At 54.9% G+C, this 22690-nt stretch overlaps 1 protein-coding gene across 4 annotated transcripts in view; it reads right to left on the minus strand.

The window, feature by feature from the left end:
- SYNGR1 (synaptogyrin 1) overlaps positions 1–22690 on the minus strand; it is a 34956-nt gene that overhangs the window by 6356 nt on the left and 5910 nt on the right. The window contains exons 1-4 of one of the 4 annotated variants that reach the window (XM_025400770.1): positions 16264–16363; positions 5507–5746; positions 3568–3713; positions 1382–2165 (exon numbers count right to left, since the gene is read on the minus strand). In XM_025400770.1, coding sequence (XP_025256555.1) covers positions 2073–2165; positions 3568–3713; positions 5507–5746; positions 16264–16363 — 579 coding nt within the window. In that variant the 3' untranslated portion in view covers positions 1382–2072. Of the gene's footprint in view, positions 1–1381; positions 2166–3408; positions 3411–3567; positions 3714–5506; positions 5747–16263; positions 16364–22690 lie in introns of those variants that run through there. The other 3 variants (XM_025400767.1, XM_025400769.1, XM_025400768.1) reach the window with 3 other exon arrangements.

Consider the following 22690-nt stretch of genomic DNA (forward strand, 5'->3'; position numbering starts at 1 on the left):
AAAAAAAAAAAAAGAGTCACTTGGTGAAGAGGTAGAGAGTGAACATACCTAGTGTTTTATTCCACAAAGTTCCAGAAACCCAGTGACTGGGCATTTCCTTTTCTTTTTTTTTTTTTTTGAGACAGTCTCGCTCTGTCACCCAGGCTGGGGTGCAATGGCGCAATCTCGGCTCACTGCAACCTCTGCCTCCCGGGTTCAAGTGATTCTCCTACCTCAGCCTCCCGAGTAGCTGGGATTACAGGCACCCACCTACCACCCGAAGATAATTTTTGTATTTTCAGTAGAGATGGGGTTTTGCCGTGTTGGCCAGGCTGGTCTCGAACTCCTGACCTCAGGTGATCCACCCGCCTTGGCCACCCAAAGTGCTGGGATCACAGGCATGAGCCACCACACCCAGCTAGGGCATTACCTTTTGATTGTACTCATTGACCAAAGTTCTGAGGGGCAGCCCTTTCTGGGAGGTGGATTTTTAAAGCAAAGTGCCAGTGCCTTGGGAAAGGCAGACCAGGTCTAAAGAAATTACGCTAAGGGATAAGGTGTGGCCCTTTGGGGTTTCCCACTATGTTGGTATAAGGTCCTGGCTGCTGGGGGCTCAGATGCCAGAGCCTGAAGAAGCAGGAGAGGTGAAAAGCCCCCTGAGGGTACACTTGAGCCCTGGCCAGCCCACTGGGACAGACTGAATGAACCTTGAGAGCAATGTCTGTAGACTCGGTTCTCCCCGAGCTCCCTGGCTCTACTGTCCAGGCTGGTTTCCTGTACAGAGGCAGAGGGCTGGAGCAGATGACCCCTATTGACCCTTCTAGCGAGAAGCCTCTGGCTGTAGGCACTCATACTGTCTCTGTGGTCAGCTCTCTGCCTTCACTAAGTCACAGCTTCATTTGGGCAACCAGTTTAAGGGGCCGCCACAAGACAGCAGCAAAGGAGAGGCCTGGGTCCCCGCTGGCCTGGGCTGCAGAGGGAGGATGGGAGTTCTGCTGAGCCCAGGGACCTGGTGGTCCCCTGGCCCCACTTTCTCAGTGCAGGTGCCTTCTCTGCAGCATCTCCAGCGTGCAGCAGGCAGTTTGCGTCTGCACTGGGATGCCTCCAGTGCCAGGAAGCTCACTCTCGGTGTGCTCAGGCCCTGGCAGGGTTGAGGCATTGCTTTGGGGAACTGTCTGTGCTCCACCAACCTCCTCAACTCCTGCAGAGGGTGGAGGAATGGGTGAGTTCCTGCCCAGGCAGCTGGGGGCCCCCAGGAGGAAACCTGTGTAGAACCAGAAACCAAAATCTTTTGGAGGAACAAGGATTGATCACCTGAGAATTACTCTCAAAGTAGAGATTCTGGAGGTGCCCCTGACTCTCTGGAGAGAAGAATGAATGAATGAATGAATGAATGAGTGAATGAATGAACGAAAGAGCTTACATTTATTGAGCATGCTTGTCCTAAGCCCTGTGCTGGCCTTTGTTTCGTTGGCACAACAGCCTTGAGAGGTTTGTCCATTATCACCCCTCATTTCAGGTAAGTGGACTAAGGCTTAGAAAGGGGCAGGGGTTTGTCAGGGTCACACAGCACACGAGGACAGAGCCAGACCAGGAGTCCTCTGACATCTTCGGCCAGGCCGCTCACCCTGAGGACAGTGAGGTCACTCTTCACACCGCGGTGAAGGGAGAGGCTATTGCTCTGCACCCACAGCTCAGCAACGGGGGCCATGAATGCCTCCGGGCAGCCCATGTATGGGGCCACCACCAACCTGGTAAATGCCCACGGCTGTCCATTTGGAAGAGATTTTGATGTGTTTGTTTTCTCCTCCCCAGCCTGTGGGCTCCTGGAGCCAAGGACCCCACCTAATTCATCACTAGGCACAAAACAGCTGCTCAATAAATGTTTACTGAATGAAAGAACGCATGAAGAATAAATGAAGGAGGCAGTGAAGGAATGAATGAGTCAGTGGAGAACCTGAATCCGTTCCTCAAGCCAGCCTTCCACTGCCCTGCATGCCCTGGCATCTTGGACATTTCTGGCACTAGGCTGCTCCTGCCACCTCACCGCCAGGGGTGATACAAGGATGCCGGCCTCTGCAAGCCAGGGAGGCCTACGGCTGTGCTGAGGCAGGGAACAGTGTGCTGTACTCCTCCTGGAAGCTTAGGTCCTTGAATCTCCGCACGGCCAGGGCTGCGGTCAGGCTCTGCCAGGAGAGAGCAAGGGTGAGGCCGGTGGGGAAGAGCTGGAGAGGTACCAGGGGGGAGGCTGGCTTCAGGGGGCCAGGCAGGCACCTGTCGGGCAGGTACTTCAGACCCACGGCTAGAAATCATCCACTACTCCTCTGTGAGGCCCGCCCCTAAGCTCCTCCCATAGGCTGGGTGGTCCCCACTCCTGGGGCGCCTTCTCTGGATTGAGATCCCCTGGGGTCACCAGGTTCTTCCTACCCAGTCCTGAGGACACCGAGGGCTGGGGCAGCCAAGGCTGGCCCACTAGGGCCTGAACCACGGGTCTCCCCTTCCAACTGCTATCTTTTAATATTGTTGGGGAGATGGGTATACCCCCCAAAAATGGATATCCAGGGGCCCTCAAAAAGAAAGAGAAGTCACTGCGGGGCAAGCCCAGGAGGATGGGGGAAACAGGGAGGGCTGGCGGCCTCTGTGTAGCCCCGAGGGTCTCCTTCCAGGAGGCTGGGCCCAGAGCTGCTGGCCGGCCCAGAGGGGAGGCAGCTGTGGGTTATGGGGAGGGCTCTTGGGATGGGACTATGGAGGTGAGGTGACCCTAGATCTCTACAGAAGGGTGATTAGGAAAGAAGAAACAGAGATGACCCAGACCAGCAGGAAAGAGGGGCCGGCCGAGCTGCTGTGCTGCCTGGCCCTCCAGTCTGCCAGCCCACGGCCTGCTGGGCCAGAGACATGCTTTGTTTGACACACACAATGTATTGTTTAAACCTGAATAAACTTCCAACACGTCAAGATCAGATTTCATGTAAAAATTCAGACTTCTGCCTTCTCTATGGCCCTATTCCTGCTTGGCAGCCGAGCAGAGGTACCCTCTTAGAACGCACGCATGTGTCACCTGGCCCGCTCACAGCTCTCAGGTCCTGCCTGGCCCATGTGCATCTGATGTCGACACCTGTTTCCCCCAAATCCTACCCCCTCGTTTTACGGACGGGAAGACAGAAGCTAGGAAAAATTAGAGGCAGCCCCAATGGGAACCAGGTCTCCTAACTCCTAGGCAGGGCTTCCCTAGCCTCAAACCCTGCAAGCCTCACCTTCCCGTCTAGGCCTCTGCTTTCTCATCTGTGAAAGCGGATAATAAACACCTCATCCACCCAGAGTGGTTTTGGGGGGGGTGGTCCGTGACCCCCAGGAAGGCTGCTCTGCACCAGTGAGGGTCTGCCATCTCCAGTGACTGGGCTGCAGCCTTCTTGCTGAGGGAGGCAGCACCGCTGTGGGCGCCGCAGAGACAGGCAGGCAGAAGAGGGAGCGAGGGTGGTGTGGGTTCCCAGAGGCAGAGCGGGCCCGGGGCTAGCGAAAGGCCACCAGTCCAGGGGCTCATTGGGGAAAGGGGGCGAGTGTGGGCTGGTAGGCGGTGGCTGTACTCACCCAGGTGAAGATGGAGAAAAAGGAGAAGGCGATGGCGGCCCGGGCTGCGTCCGTCCCTTCGTTCAGCGGATTGTCCTTGGGCTTGGAGACCTGCCACTGGTTGGCCAGGTAGCAGAAGCCCACGAACCAGAGGAAAGCCCAGAAGGCTGGGGGGTCCCAGTGCCGGGCAGAACGGGCAGTGCCATACATGGGGTAGAGGGTGAGTGGCGAGAAAATGGGGAAGCCGAGGAACACGGGGACATTCAAGAGCGCATCTCCCATGCTCCCCCACCCCCAAAGGGAGAGGCAAGGGGGGCAGGGGAAGAGAGAGGGGAGCCAAGAGAAGATGCAGGCGAGAAGAGGGAAGCCAGCCAGATACAATGGGGAGGAGGCCACAGACAGGGCAGGGTCAGGGCCAGACAGAGGAGAGCCACGGGCAGTGAGAGGGGAGGATGGAGGGAGAGACAGAGAGAGAAGGCAATCAACTCAGGCCGCGTTTCTGCAGCCTCTGCCAAACCCCCATCTCTAGCCACACGCCTGACGTGGGCACCCTGGTCCACCCCCGATGCCTGCACCTCTGCAGGCAGGAAGACCCCAACCCCCAGGCTGCCAGACAAATGAGGTGTGCGGACGAGGACGAGGCTGGGGCAAGGATGGCAGCTTGGCTGGGTGGACTTCGACTTCTTTTTTTTTTTTTTTTTGAGACGGAGTCTTGCTCTGCCGCCCAGGCTGGAGTACAGTGGCCGGATCTCAGCTCACTGCAAGCTCCGCCTCCCGGGTTCACGCCATTCTCCTGCCTCAGCCTCCCGAGTAGCTGGGACTACAGGCGCCTGCCACCTCGCCCGGCTAGTTTTTTGTATTTTTAGTAGAGACGGGGTTTCACCGTGTTAGCCAGGATGGTCTCGATCTCCTGACCTCGTGATCCACCCATCTCGGCCTCCCAAAGTGCTGGGATTACAGGCTTGAGCCACCGCGCCCGGCCGGACTTCGACTTCTAACGTGCTGCGACCACACAGAGCCCCAGGGTTAGTGAGGGGCCCACTGAGAGCCGAGCCTGGGGGCATCAGCAGTGGGAGCCTCATGGCCACACAATCTCCTGTGAGTGCCCAGGTCTCCCCAGAGAACCCCAGACCTGCTCAGGACAAGGGGTGTATCTGCCAAGCAGGTGGGGTACCCACCTGGGGCCCAGCCCACCTCCCAGAGGCACTGCCAGGGAACCCTGAGGCTCTGCGGAAGTTTGAGAACCATTCATTCAATTCTAGCTCCTTCTAAAACTAGGCCTCATGACCTGCCTTCAGCCTGGCTTATCCTGAGAGTTCCAGGCTTAGAACTAGGGGTTGGTCCCAGTCCAGGGACCCAAGCCTCAGAACAGTGAGGCTGAAGCCTGGGGTTCTGACCCCTGAGAGCATCCACCAATCAGATTCCTGGAACTCACGGGGCAGAGGTCAGGGTGCCTCTGCCAAAGGCTGCTTCTGAAGGGCAAAGGGCAGCAGGTCAGGGTGGCTCTACAGGTCCAGGCCCTGGTCCTGCCAAGGTCGGGCTGGGAGGGGTGGGGAGGCTGAGGCTCCAGGGCCCCTGCTGTGCAGTGGGCACCCAGTCACCGCCTTGCTTAGTCCTCATGAGGCTGCCCCGGGGAGGTGGCACAGAAGAGGCCACTGAAACACAGGCCAAGCCATGGGGGCTGGGACATGCCCAGTGGCATCCATGGGTCCCTTAGACTAGAAGGAACTAGAATCCCATCCATGCACCCCTGCCTGTGGGCAGCATGGGTTATTTTGGAGTCCCAGGCCCTGGTCCCATCCTTCCTGCTGCCAGCCATGTGACCCTGAGTCTGCCCCTTCACCCGCCTGCACCTCATTTCCTCATCTGGAAAATAGGAAGAAAGGTGGCAGCCGCCTCCTATGGCCGGGACAGTCCTCGGCAGACTCTGTGCAGGGGGTACCCGCTGGGTGGGGCTCACCCGAGACACCGATGTCGGACAAGACGGCTTTCTTGCGGTCCTTGACGCTGCTGATCTGTGGGAAGTACACGTCCAGGGCCAGGTACAGCAGGCAGGTGAGGAAAGCTAGCACGCCCACGGCCACGCCATAGCTGCAGGCGTTGGGGTTGCGGTTGTAGATGCAGAACTCTTCTCCCTCGGAGGCGCTGTTGAGGTAGCCCTCGTTCACGATGGAGCCGAACACCACTATGGAGAACAGCTGTCGGGGGCGGGGCTACACCTTAGACCTGGGCAGAGCCCTGCCTGACACCACCCAGGGGACAGGGAGCCTGCCACCCTCACCTGCTGCCTGGCCCTCCGTGAGCTACAAGGCCCAGGTTAAGCAGGCATTTCAGAAGGGGGTCCCCAGAGAGGGAGGGCAACTTGCGTGGGTCACACAACGCAGGTGGGTGTCAATCACTTCCTTCCTCAGCCACAGGCACTGAGGACCCTCTGACCATAGATGTGGCCTCTTCCACCACCCCTCAGCCAGGTCTTAAAGGTCTTCCCGGGCACTGACACCAAAATATCCTGGGACTGGACCCACCCCAAATAACGAGGAGCCATAGGCCCTCCTGGGCTGTGAACCTGTCCAGCCCCCACCCCCAGGCTGACTCCTCCAGATGCTGGCATGCGCCTGGCCCCATCTTGTGTTCCCCTTCCCTCTGCAGAGCTGTGGGCTGGTCTGGGGTCTCAGGCCCCTACCCAGACCCGGCAAGTGGATAGAGTGATGAATGAAAAAATAACAGTGGGCTAGGGGTGGTGGCTCATGCCTGTAACCCCAGCACTTTGGGAGGCCAAAGCAGGAGGATCACTTGAGCTCAGCAGTTGGAGACCAGCCTGGGCAACATGGCAAAACCCCGCGTCTACTAAAAAATACAAAAATTACCCAGGTATGGTGGTGTGTGCCTGCAGTCCCAGGTACCAGGGAATATGAGAGGGAGGATCTCTTGAGCCCAGGAGGCGGAGGTTTTAGTGAGCCGTGATCATGCCACTACACTCCAGCCTGGGTGACAGAGAGAGGCTCTGTCTCAAAACAAACAAACAAACAAAACAAAAACAAAAACAAAAACAAAAAACTCTCGGGCCAGGTGTGGTGGCTCACACCTGTAATCCCAGCACTTTGGGAGGCAGAGGCAGGTGGATCACGAGGTCAGGAATTTGAAACACAGCCTGGCCAACATGGTGAAACCCCATCTTTACTAAAATACAAAAATTAGCCGGGCATGGTGGCAGGCGCCTGTAATCCCAGCTACTTGGGAGGCTGAGGCAGGAGAATTGCTTGAACCCGGGAGGTGGAGGTTGCAGTGAGCTGAGATTGAGCCACTGCACTCTAGCGTGGGCAACAGAGCAAGGCTCTGTCTCAAAAAAAAAAAAAAAAAAAAAAAAATCTATCTATGTTTATGTGTGTATTATATAGAAAATAACAATGGACACAATCCTGCCAGATACAGGGCACCCTGCATGATCCCAAGGATATTACACATGCTATCTCACTGACCCCCCTACAAGATATGGCAAGAAGTGATGGGATATCACTTCTGGGAGTAAGTGACAAAGGAATTCTGCTTCCATCTTGCTCATCCTCTCCTCCCTCACTCCCTGGTTGCTCTGATGAAAGCTGTTGTGTTTTGGGCTACTCTTTGGAAAGATACGCATGGCAAGGAACTGAGGGAAGTCTTCAGCCAACTGCCCACAGGGAACTGGGCTCCTCAGTCCAACACCCACAAGGAATTGAATCCTGCCAATACCATGTCAGCGAGCTTAAGAATGGATCCACCCAGGCCAGGCACAGTGGCTCATGCCTGTAATCCCAGCACTTTGGGAGGCTGAGGTGGGCGGATCACCTGAGGTCAGGAGTTCGGGACCAGCCTGGCCAATATGGTGAAACCTTGTCTCTACTAAAAATACAAAAAGTAGCCGGGCATGGTAGGACATGCCCGTCATCCAGTTACTTGGGAGGCTGAGGCAGGAGAATTGCTTGAGCCCAGAATTGTTTGCTGGGCCTGGGTGGAGGTCGCAGTGAGCCAAGATTGTGCCACTGCATTCCAATGTGGATGAGAGAGTGAAACTCCATCTAAAAAAAAAAAAAAAAAAAAAAAAAAGGGCCGGGCGTGGTGTCTCTCATGCCTGTAATCCCAGCACTTCGGGAGGCTGAGGCAGGCAAATCACGAGGTCAGGAGATTGAGACCATCCTGGCTAACATGGTGAAATCCCATCTCTACTAAAAATACAAAACATTAGCTGGGTGTGGTGGCACATGCCTGTGGTCTCAGCTACTTGGGAGGCTGAGGCAGGAGAATCACTTGAACCTGGGAGGTGGAGGTTGCAGTGAGCCAAGATCATGCCACTGCACTCCAGCTTGGGCAACAGAGTGAGACTCCGTCTCAAAAAAAAAAAAAAAAAAAAAGGATCTACCCTCAGTTGAGCCTTCAGATGAAACCACAGCCCTACCTGATGCTGTGATTATAGCCTGTGAGAGACCCTAAGGCAGTGGCACCAGCTAAGCAGATTCCTCACCCACAGGAACTGTCAGATAACAAATATTTCTTGTTTTAAGCCTTATGTTGTAGGGCAATTTATTATGCAACAATAGCTTGCCAATACACCCTGCACCATCAGTATTTTGCAGATAAGACAGTTAAGGCTCAGCTATTGTTAACACACCCAAAGTCACACAACTGGTCAGTGACAGAGCTTGGCTTCAAATCCAGGGTACCTGACTCTAAAGTTCATGCTTTTTGGCTGGGCATGGTGTCTCATGTGTGTAATCTCAGCACTTTGGAAGGCTGAGAAAGGAGGATCACTTGAGTCCAGGAGTTCAAGACCAGCCTCAGCCTCCCAAGTAGCTGGGACTGTAGGTGTTCGCCACCATGCCTGGCTAATTTTTTATATTTTTAGTAGAGATGGAGTTTCGCCATATTGGCCAGGCTGGTTTTGAACTCCTAACCTCAAGTGATCTACCGGTCCCACCCTCCCAAAATGCTGGAATTACAGGCGTGAGCCACCATGCCCTGCCAGAAACTAGAATTGCTTTTTTTTTTTTTTTTTTTTTTGAGATGGACTTTCGCTCTTGTTGCCCAGGCTGGAGTGCAATGGTGCAAACTCAGTTCACCACAACCTCTGCCTCCTGGGTTCAAGCGATTCTCCTGCCTCAGCCTCCCAAGTAGCTGGGATTACAGGCATGCACCACTACACCTGGCTAATTTTGTATTTTTAGTAGAGATGGGGTTTCTCCGTGTTGGTCAGGCTGGTCTCAAACTCTCGACCTCAGGTGATCTGCCCACCTCGGCCTCCCAAAGTGCTGGGATTATAGGAGTCAGCCACCATGCCTGGCCTCAGAAACTACAATTTCAATGTGAGTTGAATACATTTTCTTCCATGGCTGATGCCCAGGATGGGTAATGATTCCAGGACGGGTATGGGAAAAATATGAGAAGCATTCTTAATATTATCTTATCTCTTTAAGATGTCTATAGTTTACAGGGATTTTATAATGCACAGGATATATTAGTACAGTAGCAGCATATATAAAACCAATAACTCTATATTGAATGGGAGGATTAGTGCAAACATTTTTCCTGAAAGGAAGACATGATTAAAAGTTTAGAGACTGGTCAGGTGCTGTGGCTCACGTCCATAATCCCAGCACTTTGGGAGACCACGATGGGTAGATCACTTGAGGTCAGGAGTTCGAGACTAGCCTGGCTAACACAGTGAAACCCTGTCTCTACTAAAAATACAAAAAATCAGCTGGGCATGGTGGCACATGCCTGTAATCCCAGCTACTTGGAAGCCTGTGACAGGAGAATGGCTTGAACCCGGGAGTTGGAGGTTGCAGTGAGCCAAGATCGTGTCATTGCACTCCAGCCTGGGTGACAGAGCAAGACGCTGCCTAAAAAAAAAAAAAAAAAAAAAAAAGGTTAGAGACCACTGGGTTAGGATGCTTTGTGTTAAGGGGGATTCTGACCTGAACGTGCCCAGCAGATGAACGGGGGCACACAGTGTAGTACATCCATACATTGGACAATTTTCCAGCCATAAAAAGGAACAGCCAGCCTGGGCAACATTGTAAAACCACATCTCTACAAAAAATACCAAAATTAGCTGGGTATGGGCAGGGCGCAGTGGCTCACACTTGTAATCCCAGCACTTTGGGAGGCCGAGGCGGGCGGGTCATGAGGTCAGGAGATCAAGACCATTCTGGCTAACATGGTGAAACCCCATCTCCACTAAAAATACAGAAAATTAGCCAGGCGTGGTGGCATGTGCCTGTGGTCCCAGCTACTCGGGAGGCTGAGACAGAGGAATCGCTTGAACCTGTGAGGTGAAGGTTGCAGCGAGCCAAGATTGCATCACTGTACTCCAGCCCTGCGCGACAGAGTGAGACTCCATCTCAAAAAAAAAAAAAAAAAAAAAAATTAGCTGAGTACGGTGGCATGCACCTGTGATCCCAACTAGTTGGGGGACTGAGGTGGGAGGATTGCTTGAGCTTGGGAGTTTGAGACCAGTCTAGGCAATATAGCAAAACCCCATCTCTACAATAAATAAATTATAAATTATAAAAAAGAAAAAAATGTACACTGAATTATACAACATTAAAAAGGTATGTTATGCTAATCTGGCCACAGTAAAAAAAAAAAAAAAGGATTCTGAAGCTGTGTTCTGATTCAGCCATGGGCACAGAGGTGGGCAGTGGTGGCCCGTGAGCCACCATTTGCCAATTCTGATTTGGGAAGACCCCATGACCATGAGACTTCAGACCCATGAGGGCATCGGGGCCCACAGCTCTGCCTCTCACAGGCTCTGCAGCCATCACCCCTTGAGTGGAGAGAGCTATTTATACTGTCCCCAATTGGCAGAGTAGAAAAACTAAGGCTCAGAAAGAGAAGGTGGCACTGTTGTCAGTAGCAGAGGCTGAAGTTGAAGCCAGGTCTCCTGATGCCTAGACCTGTGTTCTTTTCCACCTGGCCAAGCTGACTCTCAGCCTCAGGTGGGCCCTGAGGAAGGGGTGGAATTTACTCCCAGAGACCCAAGGGATCAGGCAGAGGGCCAGCAGGGAGGAAGGCCGGGAGGGTAGCCTCAGTGTGACTGGGGATCAGGTGGCTCGACTCAGTCTCAAGTCTGGTGCTCAGAGGCATAGTGGGGAGCGCCTTTGAAGTCAGGACTTCAGAGCCATGGTCAAAGGGGCTCCTGAGTTACTGACAAACCAAGACAAGCAAGGCAGACTCTGAACACTGGGTGATGTGCAGTACATGGCCAGCTGCCTGGGCCGTGGACTGCACAACTCCATGGACTGCTAGTCACACAACCCCTTGCACTGATGTACTGTAACAAGTCCAAGGCTCCTACCAGAAAACTGTCAAGTGGGGAATCTGAGGCCCAGTCCTGGATGTCACCAGATGCCACCAAACCAGAACAGAAAAGCCTCCTGATCAGAAAGAGACTTCAGACACTGAGGAATCATACAGACCTGCCAATTCAAATCCAAGGCCTGCTGCTTATGCTGGGTAGCCTCGGGCAAGTGACTTAGCCTCTCCAAGCCTCAGACTGGTCCTCTGTAAAAATTAACATCCCCTCTGGGGCTGATGGGAGAATTAGAGCAAGTACCCAGAGCAGAGCTTTTCATAACGTTCATTTCCTCTCTAGAGGCCCCAGAAAAGAGGAATGACACCAGGAAGGCCCCTCTCGAACACTTACTAACAGACACGTGCTCCCGGGGGCTGGAGGATACCCCACTGCTGCCACCGCTGAAAATAACTGTGGATCTCCTTCCAAAACCAGAACAGTATCAGGCTCCCCAAAGACAGAGAGGAGGTGGGAGGGGAAACAGGCAGGCAGAAGCCTGGGCCCTCAGGACAGCAGAGGAGGAACCATTAAGACTGGGCTCTCCTGGGTGACAGAGGCAGGGAGTCCTCAGAGAGGCCAGGAGGAAAGTGCTGGAGAGGATGTGTCCCTAAGAGGGTGCAGAGCAAGAGCAAAACAGCGTCGGAGAGACCGGGCGGGGCCCCATGGTCCCAGCAGACACCCGCCTCAGTCAGGCATTCATCACAGGTCACAAGTTTCTCAGCTCCTGGCACTGCGCTGGGAGGGGCACCAGGCGGTAATTCAGTCCAAGAGACGCTGCTGTGGGAGCCGATTGTGTGGGGAGCAGGACTCTGACTCAGATGACCTGGGCCCACTGAATCCCGGCATGGCCACTTGACCAGTGGGGTGACCTAAGGCCATTGACTTAACCTCTTGAGCCTCAGTTTCTGCATCTGTCAAGTGGGGGCAACAATAGCACCGAAACCAATGACGCATTGTGAGGAATCAGTGAGGTCATGCATGCAAGGAAGGGCAAGGGCGCTTGAACCTGGGTTCAAGGGATTCTCCTGCCTCAGCCTCCCAAGTAGCTGGGACCACAGGCACACGCCACCACACCCGACTAATTTTCTGTATTTTTAGTGGAGATGGGGTTTCACCGTGTTAGCCAGGAGTAAGCAGCCCCAGAAGGCTAGACTGTCACTAAACTCTGGAACAGATCACAGAGGCAATGGCGGTCCCTGGCAAATGCTGGGAGGGAGCAGTGGTGGCCAGGGAAAAGGGCCCTGAAGCAGGGCTTCCGGGTGGAGACAAGAATGATCCAGGCCTGCAAAGATCTAGGGAAAGCATGTTCCTGGCACAAGAACAGAAAGGGCAAAGGCCGAAGGCAGGAAAAGGTTTTGCACGGTGAGGTGAGAAGGAATGCGGTTGGAGCAGTGACCCGGGAACTAAGTACATGGGACAGGCAGCGGGACAAGGCCTGGTGGGCTGTGCTGGGGACTTTTTTTTTTTTTTTTTTGAGACAGGGTCTCACTCTGTTGCGCAGGCTGGAATGCAGTGGTGTGACCTTGGCTCACCGCAACCTTTGCCTCCCGGGTTCGAGCCATTCTCCTGCCTCAGCCTCTCAAGTAGCTGGGATTACATGCATGCGTCACCATACCCAGCTAATTTTTGTATTTTTAGTAGAGACAGGGTTGTGCCATGTTGGCCAGGCTGGTCTTGAACTCCTGATCTCAGGTGATTTGCCCACCTCGGCCTCCCAAAGTGCTAGGATTACAGGCGTGAGCCACCTCGCACGGCCTACAATCCAAGCTTTTAGGGATGGGGTCAAGGCCCTTCATGGACTGGCCCTGCCCACAACTCCTGGGCTCTCACCTCCTTTCACTCCCCCTACCACCTGCCTCCCCACCTTTGCACGCCCCAGGCCCCTTTCCATGTTTTCCTCGCTGGAAGACTGAGTGTCCCTACCGCATGCTACAGGCTGAGCTACAACCTATTTTGCTACTTGTTTGCTGGAGTGGAGTGAGTGAGCTGACTGCCCTGCCCTGGGGCCTGGGAGGCCTCTTCTGGGGCTTGACATCAGCCGTTCGTTCACTCGACATTTCCTGAGCACCTAGTAGGTACCAGGCCTGGGCAAGAGGCTGAGGACACAGTTGGGAACAAGATGCCTGAGGTCCCTGTTCTCACTGAGGGAGACAAGTGTCACGAAGAACGCAGCAGAGCGAGAGGAGGCGGACTGGTGGTCCAGGGAGGTCTCTGATGCAGCGACCTTTGAGCAGAAGCCCGACTCAGTGAGGGACCTGAGCCCAGGGAAGAAGCAGTCACAGGTGCCAAGGCCCTGGGTGCGAATAAGCTGGGTGTGTTCAGGAGCGGCACAGAGGCCCGCATGGTGGGAGCTGAGCAAGTGAGGGAGACACCAAGAGGCGAGGCTGGCGAGGAGGACGGGCTGGCCTCAACAGCCAGGGTGAGTTCAGGAGACACTGCAGGCTGAAGAGCAGCTGAGTGACTTGATGTGACTTAGGTTTAAGAAGAATTGGCCGGGCGCGGTGGCTCAAGCCTGTAATCCCAGCACTTTGGGAGGCCGAGACGGGCGGATCACAAGGTCAGGAGATCGAGACCATCCTGGCTAACACAGTGAAACCCCGTCTCTACTAAAAATACAAAAACTTAGCCGGGCGAGGTGGCAGGCGCCTGTAGTCCCAGCTACTCGGGAGGCTGAGGCAGGAGAATGGCGTGAACCCGGGAGGCGGAGCTTGCAGTGAGCTGAGATCCGGCCACTGCACTCCAGCCTGGGTGACAGAGCGAGACTCCATCTAAAAAAAAAAAAAAAAAAAAAAAGAAGAATCAGGCCGGTTGCTATAGAGAGGAAAGACTGGTGGTAAAGGTGACACAAGCAGCCCAGCCAGGAACTACGGCAGCATCCAGGTGAGGGATGGGCCTGGGGCTGGTACAGGCAGTGGAGCTGGAGACAAGTGGTGGGTCCTGAATATATATATACATATATATATATTTGAGACGGAGTCTCGCTCTGTCGCCCAGACTGGAGTGCAGGGGCATAATCTCGGCTCACTGCAACTTCCGCCTCCTGGGTTCAAGTGATTCTTCTGCCTCAGCCTCCTGAGTAGCTGGGAATACAGGCGTGCACTACTGCGCCCAGCTAATTTTTATATTTTTGGTAAAGATGGGTTTTCACCATGTTGGCCAGGTTGGTCTTGAACTCCTGACCTCAGGAAATCCGCCCGCCTTGGCCTCCCAAAGTGCTGGGATTACAAGCGTGAGCCACCGTGACCGGCCTGAATATATTCTGAAAGGAGAGCCACCAGCATCTGCAGACACAGCCGACGTGGGGCGTGAGAGGAGGAGTGAAAAACCTGGGGACAGTGGCACACATCTGTGATCCCAGCACTTTGGGAAGCCGAGGTAGGTGGATCACTTGAGGGTGAGTGATCACTCCTGGGTAGGCCCAGGAGTTTGAGACCAGCCTGGGCAACATGGTGAAACCCCATCTCTACCCAAAATACAAAAATTAGCCAGGCAGAGGCTGAGGCCGGAGGATTGCCTGAGCCCAGGAGGTGAAGGTTACAGTAAGCTCTGATCGCACCACTATACTCCAGCCTGGGGGACAGAGGGACACTCTGTCTCAAAAAAAAAAAAAAAGAAGAAGAAGAAGAAGGGGCTGAGCACGGTGGCTCATGTAATCCCAACACTTTGGGAGGCTGAGGTGGGCAGATTGCTTGAGGTCAGGAGTTCGAGACCAGCCTGATCAACATGGTGAAACTCCGTCTCTACTAAAAATACAAAAGTTAGCCAGGTGTGGTTAAAAAAAAAAAAAAAAGAAAGAAAAAGAAAAAAAAGAAAAAGAAAAGAAAAGAGCAGATGGGGGAGGAAGTCGTGGAGTTTAGGCTCAATAATGATAATGGGAAGCAGAGCCGTTCCCTGCAAATGCCACGCCCTTACAGCCTGCTGGTCCACAAGTGGGGAAACTGAGGCTCGGGGAAGAGAATGAACATCGCTGAGGACACAGAACCAGTCGCTTGCAGTCTCCTGAACCCCCTGCAAGACTGTCAGCTGCCCTCTATGTCAAGGGTTTAACTTCTCCATTTAGCTGCTGTCCTCTACCCCGAGTGGGAGCTCCCCCAAAGCACGACTCGAGCCTCAGGTTTCTGCTCCTCAGCCACTCACAGTACATGGGAGGAGGAACAGAGACTTGCCCAGGGCCTGCTGTGTGCCCAGAAATGGATGCTCTCGACTCTACCAGCTCAATATTCTTATTCTCATTCTAGAGCTGCTTCTAGGGACCTGCCCAGTCCTCGCAACTGGGCAGGAGTGGAGTTGAGGCTTGAACCTGAGTCTCTCTGGATCCAAAGCTGGCGCCCTGTGCCAGGCAGCATCCCTGGGTCACTTGCTAAGGCCAGATCTGCAGGGACAGCGAGGAGCACGCAGAGCAGCCGCAAGGAGCCACTGGAGAACCGGAAATGAAACCAGAATGAAATTCCACACTGGCCACAGCAGCCGAGGCACCGGGGGAAATTCATTCAACAAGTGGATCTGCTGCAGGGAAGGGAGACAGGTCTTCAGAGGCAGAGCCAGAGGCAGAGCCTCTCCCAGAAACAGGAGAGGACGGAGGGGTGATGGTCAAGGGAGGACCCAGGTCACCAGTAAGCAGAGGGAAAACAAGCTTCCCTCGAGCTAAAGCAAACGCTAAAAAAAGGCACAAGGTAAACCTGCCAAGCCTCTTTGGTTTTTTCCGCCCTCTTTAAAATCCAATCCTGAGTCTTTTTTAAAAATGGATTCCAGATGGCGCTTGGTGGAGATCTATGTCAAACTCAGAAAAACAAATCAGAAGGAATCTTAGAATCTTGGGTTTCAGGATCCTTGGCTACTGGATTCAGAGACACATAGAAACAGAGACCCCGGAAGCACCAAGCCCTTTGTGGCCTACGCTGGTCTCATCTGTCCCCCTTCCCACCCTATGTAACCACCCCAGAGGGCTGAGGGTGGGTGGTGTCCTCAGGCTGTCTGACAGCTCTGCAGCTGCCCTCCTACCTTCCCCATCTTCGATGGGAGTAAACTCCTCTTTGCCCTCTGAACACTGCTGGGATATAGTGACTCCCAGACACCTGCAGGGACACCCCACTTTCCAGTCACTCTTTCCCACCCTGAGCCTTGGGCACTCCTGACCAGGACCTGTTTACAAGTCTGTCTCCACCCTGTGACTCTGAACCAGCCCACAGCCTCCTCGGAGCTGGCGCCAGTGGAAGAAGGCACCTAAATCATCTCTTTTAATCCTCATAAAAATCTGCAAAGAAAAAACAAACCTGAAATCATCCCCACAAATCAGTCTTATACTTAGAGCATTTCACAGTCGGGGAGGCTAAGGCTCAGAGAGGCCCTGCCTCTGGCTGGCCCACAGCAGGTAAATGGGGAACCTGTCTCACATCCGGGCCTGCTCCTCCAGCTCACCCACGACCTCTGTGTCCAGTTGCCTACCCATGAAGGATCGAATTCCAGAATCCCAAACTCTAAGGTCAGCATGAGACCAAGGAGGCACACCTGCTGGTCCTGAGCCCTGTGTCCCGCAGTGCAAAAGGACACTAGGCTCACTTTACTTGAGGGGAGATGGTATCTCCCCTCTGCAGACAGACCACCCAGGGTGTGCCTAGGACCCACTGCAGGGCGTCGGCTAACGAAGGCTCAGGGCGAGCTGTGCCCAGCCAGCATGGGGGTGGCTGAGATCACTGTTACGTTGCCAGGAACCTCCTAGAGGCCTGGTTTTAAACGTCTTTAGACAAATGCTGGCTCTCCCCAGATAAGCTGCAGAGAGATGACATCTGGAGCCCATGGCACTCTGTCCTCCCAGCTGCAAACGGAACTGTCTACTTTGCCCTGCACAGGAACATTCCTGAGCTGGGTGGCTCAGGGGAGCCCTGGTCCCTGCCCTGCGGCACAGGCAGCCAGGCAGCTGGCCCCTGCCCATGCCCAGGTGCTGACACCACCACAGCCTCCTCTCCAGCCTCCTTCAGGCAGTCCCCAGGCAGCAGCCAGGGGGATCTCACCCACTCCAAACTTCAACAGTCTTTCTGCAGGCTGAAGATAAAGTCCATCACCCTGGAATGGCCCTGAGGTCCCCCTGCTTGGGCCACTGAGTCCTTCCTCCAGTGCCCCAGGCTCTCTCAGCCTCCCCAGGCTCTCTCAGCCTCCCCAGTGACCTCTCTCAGCCTCCTCAGCACCAGCTGCTGGGCCCTAGTCCTGGGCTCATACTCGACCCCTCCAACCAGTCTGACATTCGGGCCAGCAGCTTCAGCCTCCTCCCGAAACTGTCAAGTCCCTCCACCCGGGGGCCGGCCTCTGTCACCCCTCTCCAGGCAATGACAGCAGCCCATATGTCCACTTGCACCCCCACACTCTGTCCCTTCATAGCAGCCAGACAATCCCCTTAAACCCAAGTCAGGACATGTCACCCCCCAGCTCTAGACTCTTGGATCGACGCTCACCCACCGCCCCCTGCCCGGGGAAGGACCTTCTCCCACCATACCCCAGGGCTCCCGCCTGCCTCTGAAGCTTCCCAGTACTTTCCTCCCAAGCCCTCCTGAGTTCATTCCTGCCTCAGGGCCTTCACATTCGCTCTTTCCTCGGCTTGGGATGCCAGTATTTGTCCAGATCTTCCCTCAGCTGGCTCCTCAACATCCACATCTACAATGCAAAAGACACCTCCCCAGAGAAGCCTTCCAGACCAGACTCCAGATCTCAAGTATTCTCCAGTGCCTGAATGTTCTCGGTAACATCACTATATAACTTCTCTGCTATTTGGTGGTTCAGTGGTTGGGTGTATGTCTCTCCCCCAGACCCAGGGAGAGGGTCAGGAAAGGCTTCGAGGGGAGGTCCGATAGAGAGGCCTGGGTGGCACACGGCGGGCAGGAGAATTATCCCCTCCTCAGCATCCTTGGCTGGCACCTCCACTTGCACACCCCTGTGCACAGGGAGCTCACTCCCTGGAAAGGGGGCTGCCGAGTCTTCTCCCCACAAGCTGAACCCAGCCTTCCTGCCCTTGTCCTGGTGCAGGCATCCATCCTGCCTCCTGGGAAAGGCTGAGGGAAGAAAGGAGCGGTCACGCTTTGAGAAATGAGTCAGACTGCCAAGGGCCCCCCTTCACAGGAACGGGGCCTTGCCTCCCCCCAGGGTCATGTGAGGAAAACGGCTGAAGCCGCATGGACACATGATGGGTGTTGAGCAGCCCCTTGGTTTCCTGAAGAGCCTCGCCTGGGGGAATAGGTGGGGGTGGCTCCGGGCCCCTCCTCCACCCCTGCTTCACACCGGGTTGTGCAGCCTTGGAAGTGACCTGCTGGGGATTAGGCGTAATCTCTGCAAGCCGTCCCCTTGGAGTGCTGGACGGTGGGGGTGGAGTGGGCTCCGCTGGGCAGGGCCTGGGTGAGAAGACCCCAGCCTCCCCACGGTGCTGAGGCTGGGCCTGCGTGATCTGCCCGGCCCTCCCTCTTTCCAGTATGCCCCATGTTCCTCTCCTCTGGCTGAGTAACCTCAAGGGGCTCTTGGAGCCTCATGAAAAAGGGGGAAATTGGCTGGGCACAGTGGCTCATGACTATAATCCCAGCTATGCAGGAGGCCGAGGCAGGAGGATCACTTGAACCCAGGAGTTTGAGACCAGCCTAGGGAATATAGTGAGACCTCGTCTGTACCAAAAAAAAAAAAGGAGAGAAAGGAGGAAATGAAGACCCAGAGAGGGCTCGCTTGACTGGCCCAGGGCCTTACTATCAGTGGCAGAAGTAGCTGGACCGCCATCCCCATAATCCTGTACCCCCCAGGGCCTTCTTCACCCCACGTCTTATCACCTCTGCCCTTTCAGAGGCATAGAAGAGGTGGGAGAGGGGAGCAACATCACCACCTGGAAAGGGGTGTAAATGCCAACCAAACACTGCAGAGCCCTTCAGGGCTAGACCTCATTTACATGCCCCAAGACTTCTGGGGTAGGCACTGTTGTACCCATTTTATAGATGTGGCCACTGAGGCTCTGTGAGGTCTCTCAGTTGGGAAGAAGGGCAGGGTTGGCCAGGCGTGGTGGCTCATGCCTGTAATCCCAGCACTTTGGGAGTCAGAGACGGGTGGATGACTTGAGGTCAGGAGTTCGAGATCAGCCTGGCCAACATGGTGAGACCTCATCTCTACTAAAAATACAAAAAAAAAAAAAAATTAGCCAGGCATAGTGGTGGATGCCTGTAATCTCAGCTACTTGGGAGGCTGAGGCAGGAGAATCGGTTGAACCCAGGAGGTGGAGGTTTCAGTGAGTTGGGATCGTGCCACAGTACTCCAGCCTGGTCGACAGAGTAAGACTTTATCTCAAAAAAAAAAAAAAAAGAAAAAAAAAGAAAAAGAAAAGAAAAAGAAAAAAGAAAAGAAAAAGAAAAAGGGCAGGGTTAACCCATCCAGTTCTGTCTGCTTTTCCTCATCCCAGTGCCTGCCTCCACCCTGCCAGTCCCTGCATGCCTGATGTTGTTTGGTTTCTCTCCTGCTGTGCAAATTCCAGGTCATCAGGGAAATAATCTGGTCCCAGGCCCTGCCTCACCTTCTAGTGAAGAAAGGCATAGAAGGGGAAAGCTCCCTGTTTTGAGATTTCTGTCAGTCATCCCCACAGAACCCAAGGGAAGCAGGGAGGGGAGCGCAAGCTTGGGAGAATCCAGGAATGCTTCACGGGGAGGCAGGGCCCTAAAGGCCAGTTGGGACACCTGAAGGAGAACAGTGGCTAGGAGGAAGACTGATCAGTGCAGTTCCCACCTCATCCATTCATAGGTGGGGCCCTTAGGAGATGCCTGGAACCAATGTAGCCCTGGGGTTATGACAGATGCAGTTCTTGCCCTCCAAGCATACCCCCCAGCAGGGGCGACAGCCTTGTCTCTGCTCTGCCAGGCCTTTCAGCCTTTGCCCTCGCTATTCCTCCTTCCCCCTTCTCTGCCTGGCTGGCTCCTACCCTCTCAACGCTGACTCAATGCTGGTGTCACCTGCCTGTCCCTCTCTAAGGGTCTGTGCTCATCTCCATATTTTAACAGGTTTCTGTCACATTTCCCTCCACTAGACTGTCAGCCGTCTCTGCAGACCAGGCACCTCATCCGGCCCGTGCTCAGCATGTATATTAAAGAGAGGACGAGCGGGGTGAGGGTGTCTGTCCACATTCTGCGGCTGTTTGGATTCAAGGGAGGATGCATAAACCCCTCACAGCTGCCAGATGCTGCTGAGAGATCCATCAATAAGAGTCGGCCGTGAGATTGGCAATGTGAAGGTCAGGAATGAGCCTGGGAAGATGGCGAGGAGGGGAGAGAGAGCCCGTGGGGAGTGCGTGTGGGAGACTGCAGAAGAAACCCTGGAGACGGTGACAACTCTTCTGAAGGACCAGAGAAATGGGTGAGGGAGTGTCTTCCTGAGATGGGGAATCACGCACATTTGCAAGCTGATGCAGAAGAGCCAAGAGTAGAGAGGGCGAAACTGAGGGTGGAGGAGAGAAAGAGGGAGAGAGAATTGATGGACGTGTGTCCACGAGTAGGTGAGAGAAACAGGCTCACTAGGCTGCAGCCAGGCTGGCCTGGGCCACCAGAACAGGGGAGATAGTCTAGGAGGAGGTGGGCAGGTGTGAAGACGCCTAGGACCGAATTTAACCAGAGCTGTGCCAGGTGAGTGTGATGCACAGAAGGGCTGGAGCTGCAGCACGTGGCCACCGGGAGGTGGGAAGGGGGACAGCAGGGACCAAGGGGTGGTGAGGGCCAGTGCACAGGGGAAGATCAGTGGTTCAGAGGCCCCAGGCCCAAGGACCTAGGATCAGGGGAGGGAGAGGGAGGTGGAAAGGTAGGAAGGTTGGAGGAGACGCCTGGAAGAAGGATCAGGAAGTGCGAGAGGCTACTGGGAAAGCAGGGCCAGGCCTAGCTAGGGTCCAGCTTGTGACAGTGGCTGAGGCTGGCGGACAAGACCACGCGGGGAGAGGAGGCAAGGGTGTGGGAAGGGTCACAGAAATAAACACTCCAATGGCCAGGACGGGAGCAGGAGTAGTGCTGGAGAGGGCTGACACCGAGCCAGGGTGGGCATCTTTTTATTTTTATTTTATTTTATTTTATTTTTTTTGAAACGGAGTCTTGCTTTGTCGCCCAGGCTGGAGTGCAGTGGTGCGATCTTGGCTCACTGCAAGCTCTACCTCCCAGGTTCACGCCATTCTCCTGCCTCAGCCTCCCGTGTAGCTGGGATTACAGGCGCCCGCTGCCACGCCCGGCTAGTTTTTTTTTTTTTTTGGTAGAGACAGGGTTTCACTGTGTTAGCCAGGATGGTCTCGATCTCCTGACCTCGTGATCCGCCCGCCTCAGCCTCCCAAAGTGCTGGGATTACAGGCGTGAGCCACTGCGCCCGACCTGGGTAGGCATCTTTGAAGAACGGGCAAAGTGGCCTGGAGCCGGCTCATCATGAAGGGGAGTGGGCGACCCAGTGTTGGTGTGAGATTCAAAGCTGGGGGACAATGGCCTGGAAGTGGCCTCAGGAACCAGAAGGACCCTCGACCTCTAGGCCCAGCGAGGGAGGGTCTGAGGGATAAAGAGGCCCCCACTGAGCAGGCTGCAGGAAGCAGGGTCCGGGGGAGGCCAGGTAACAGTGCAATTTACAAAAGGTGTCAGGGACATTCTGGAAGGGGCTGAAGGCTCAGGAACTCTTGCCCCCTGGACTGTGAGGTACTGGAGGAGCCCCAGCTTGTTAAAGTTCCTGCATGATTGCAGCTTGGGTTGGACAGCTTGGGGCTGTCCCAGCTACACAGCCGCCCCTCCCTCCCAGTCCCCTTCACCTGGCCCCTGCTCCATCAGCAGCAGAGAGCTGAGCAAATCTCCATCCCTGGAAGGGAAGGTTCTCCCAAAACACAGGGCATGACTGCCCTTCCAGGCTCCAGCTGACGCCATCTGCTCTGCTCCCATGGATAGACCTGGGGCCCAGGCTCCCCTCTGCTGCAGGCTCCCGCAAAGCATGAGGGGATGGCTCCAAACATCACTTTTTTTTTTTTTTGAAACAGAGTCTCACTCTGTTGCCCCGGCTGGAAAGCAGTGGCAGGATCTTGGCTCACTGCAACCTCCACCTTGCGGTTCAAGTGATTCTCGTGCCTCAGTCTCCCGAGTAGCTAGGATTACAAGCATAATCCTAGGCACCACCACACCCGGCTAATTTTTGTATTTTAAGTAAAGGCAGAGTTTCACCATGTTGGCCGGGCTGGTCTCAAACCAGCCTAATGTCAAGTGAGTCAACTGCCTCGGCCTCCCAAAGTGCTGGGATTACAAGCTTGAGCCACCACGCCTGGCCCCAACATCACTTCTCTAAAGACTGACCGATCCAAAGTTCCCAACCTGGAGTCCACTAGGAGCAAGACTGAGGTTCTTCAAGGGTGGAAAGGTTGGGAACCACCAGAGCAATCCAACTATCCTCTTCCCATTTGACAGATGGGGAAACTCAGGCCAGCACAGCATCGGCCTCTCGCTCCAGTCACACGGCCAATCACAGGCAGACAGGGTGCAGAACGCAGTCTCAGGTCTCCAGGCCAAGGCACTCCCCAGCGCCTGCTCTGCCTCCCCTCCCACCTGACAGCTGGTTCTTCCGGTCTGGGTGCCAAGTGTGGCTCCCTCCAACAGCCCTGCCATCTGCCTCTCCCTTCCTCCCTCCCTCCCCCTCCTGGCTTCTCCTCCTCTCTTCCCTTCCTCTCCCAGCCTCTGTTTTTCTCTCTGGGGCTCAGGCCCGCCCAACAGCTTTGCACGCGCTGCTCATGTGGGACTCCCCACATGGCTAGGGACTCCCTGGAGCAGGGACTATGGGTTCCCATCCCAGCGACTCCAGTTA

This window comes from Theropithecus gelada, chromosome 10 (genome assembly GCF_003255815.1).
Source record: "Theropithecus gelada isolate Dixy chromosome 10, Tgel_1.0, whole genome shotgun sequence".
Classification (NCBI taxonomy): Eukaryota; Metazoa; Chordata; class Mammalia; order Primates; family Cercopithecidae; genus Theropithecus; species Theropithecus gelada.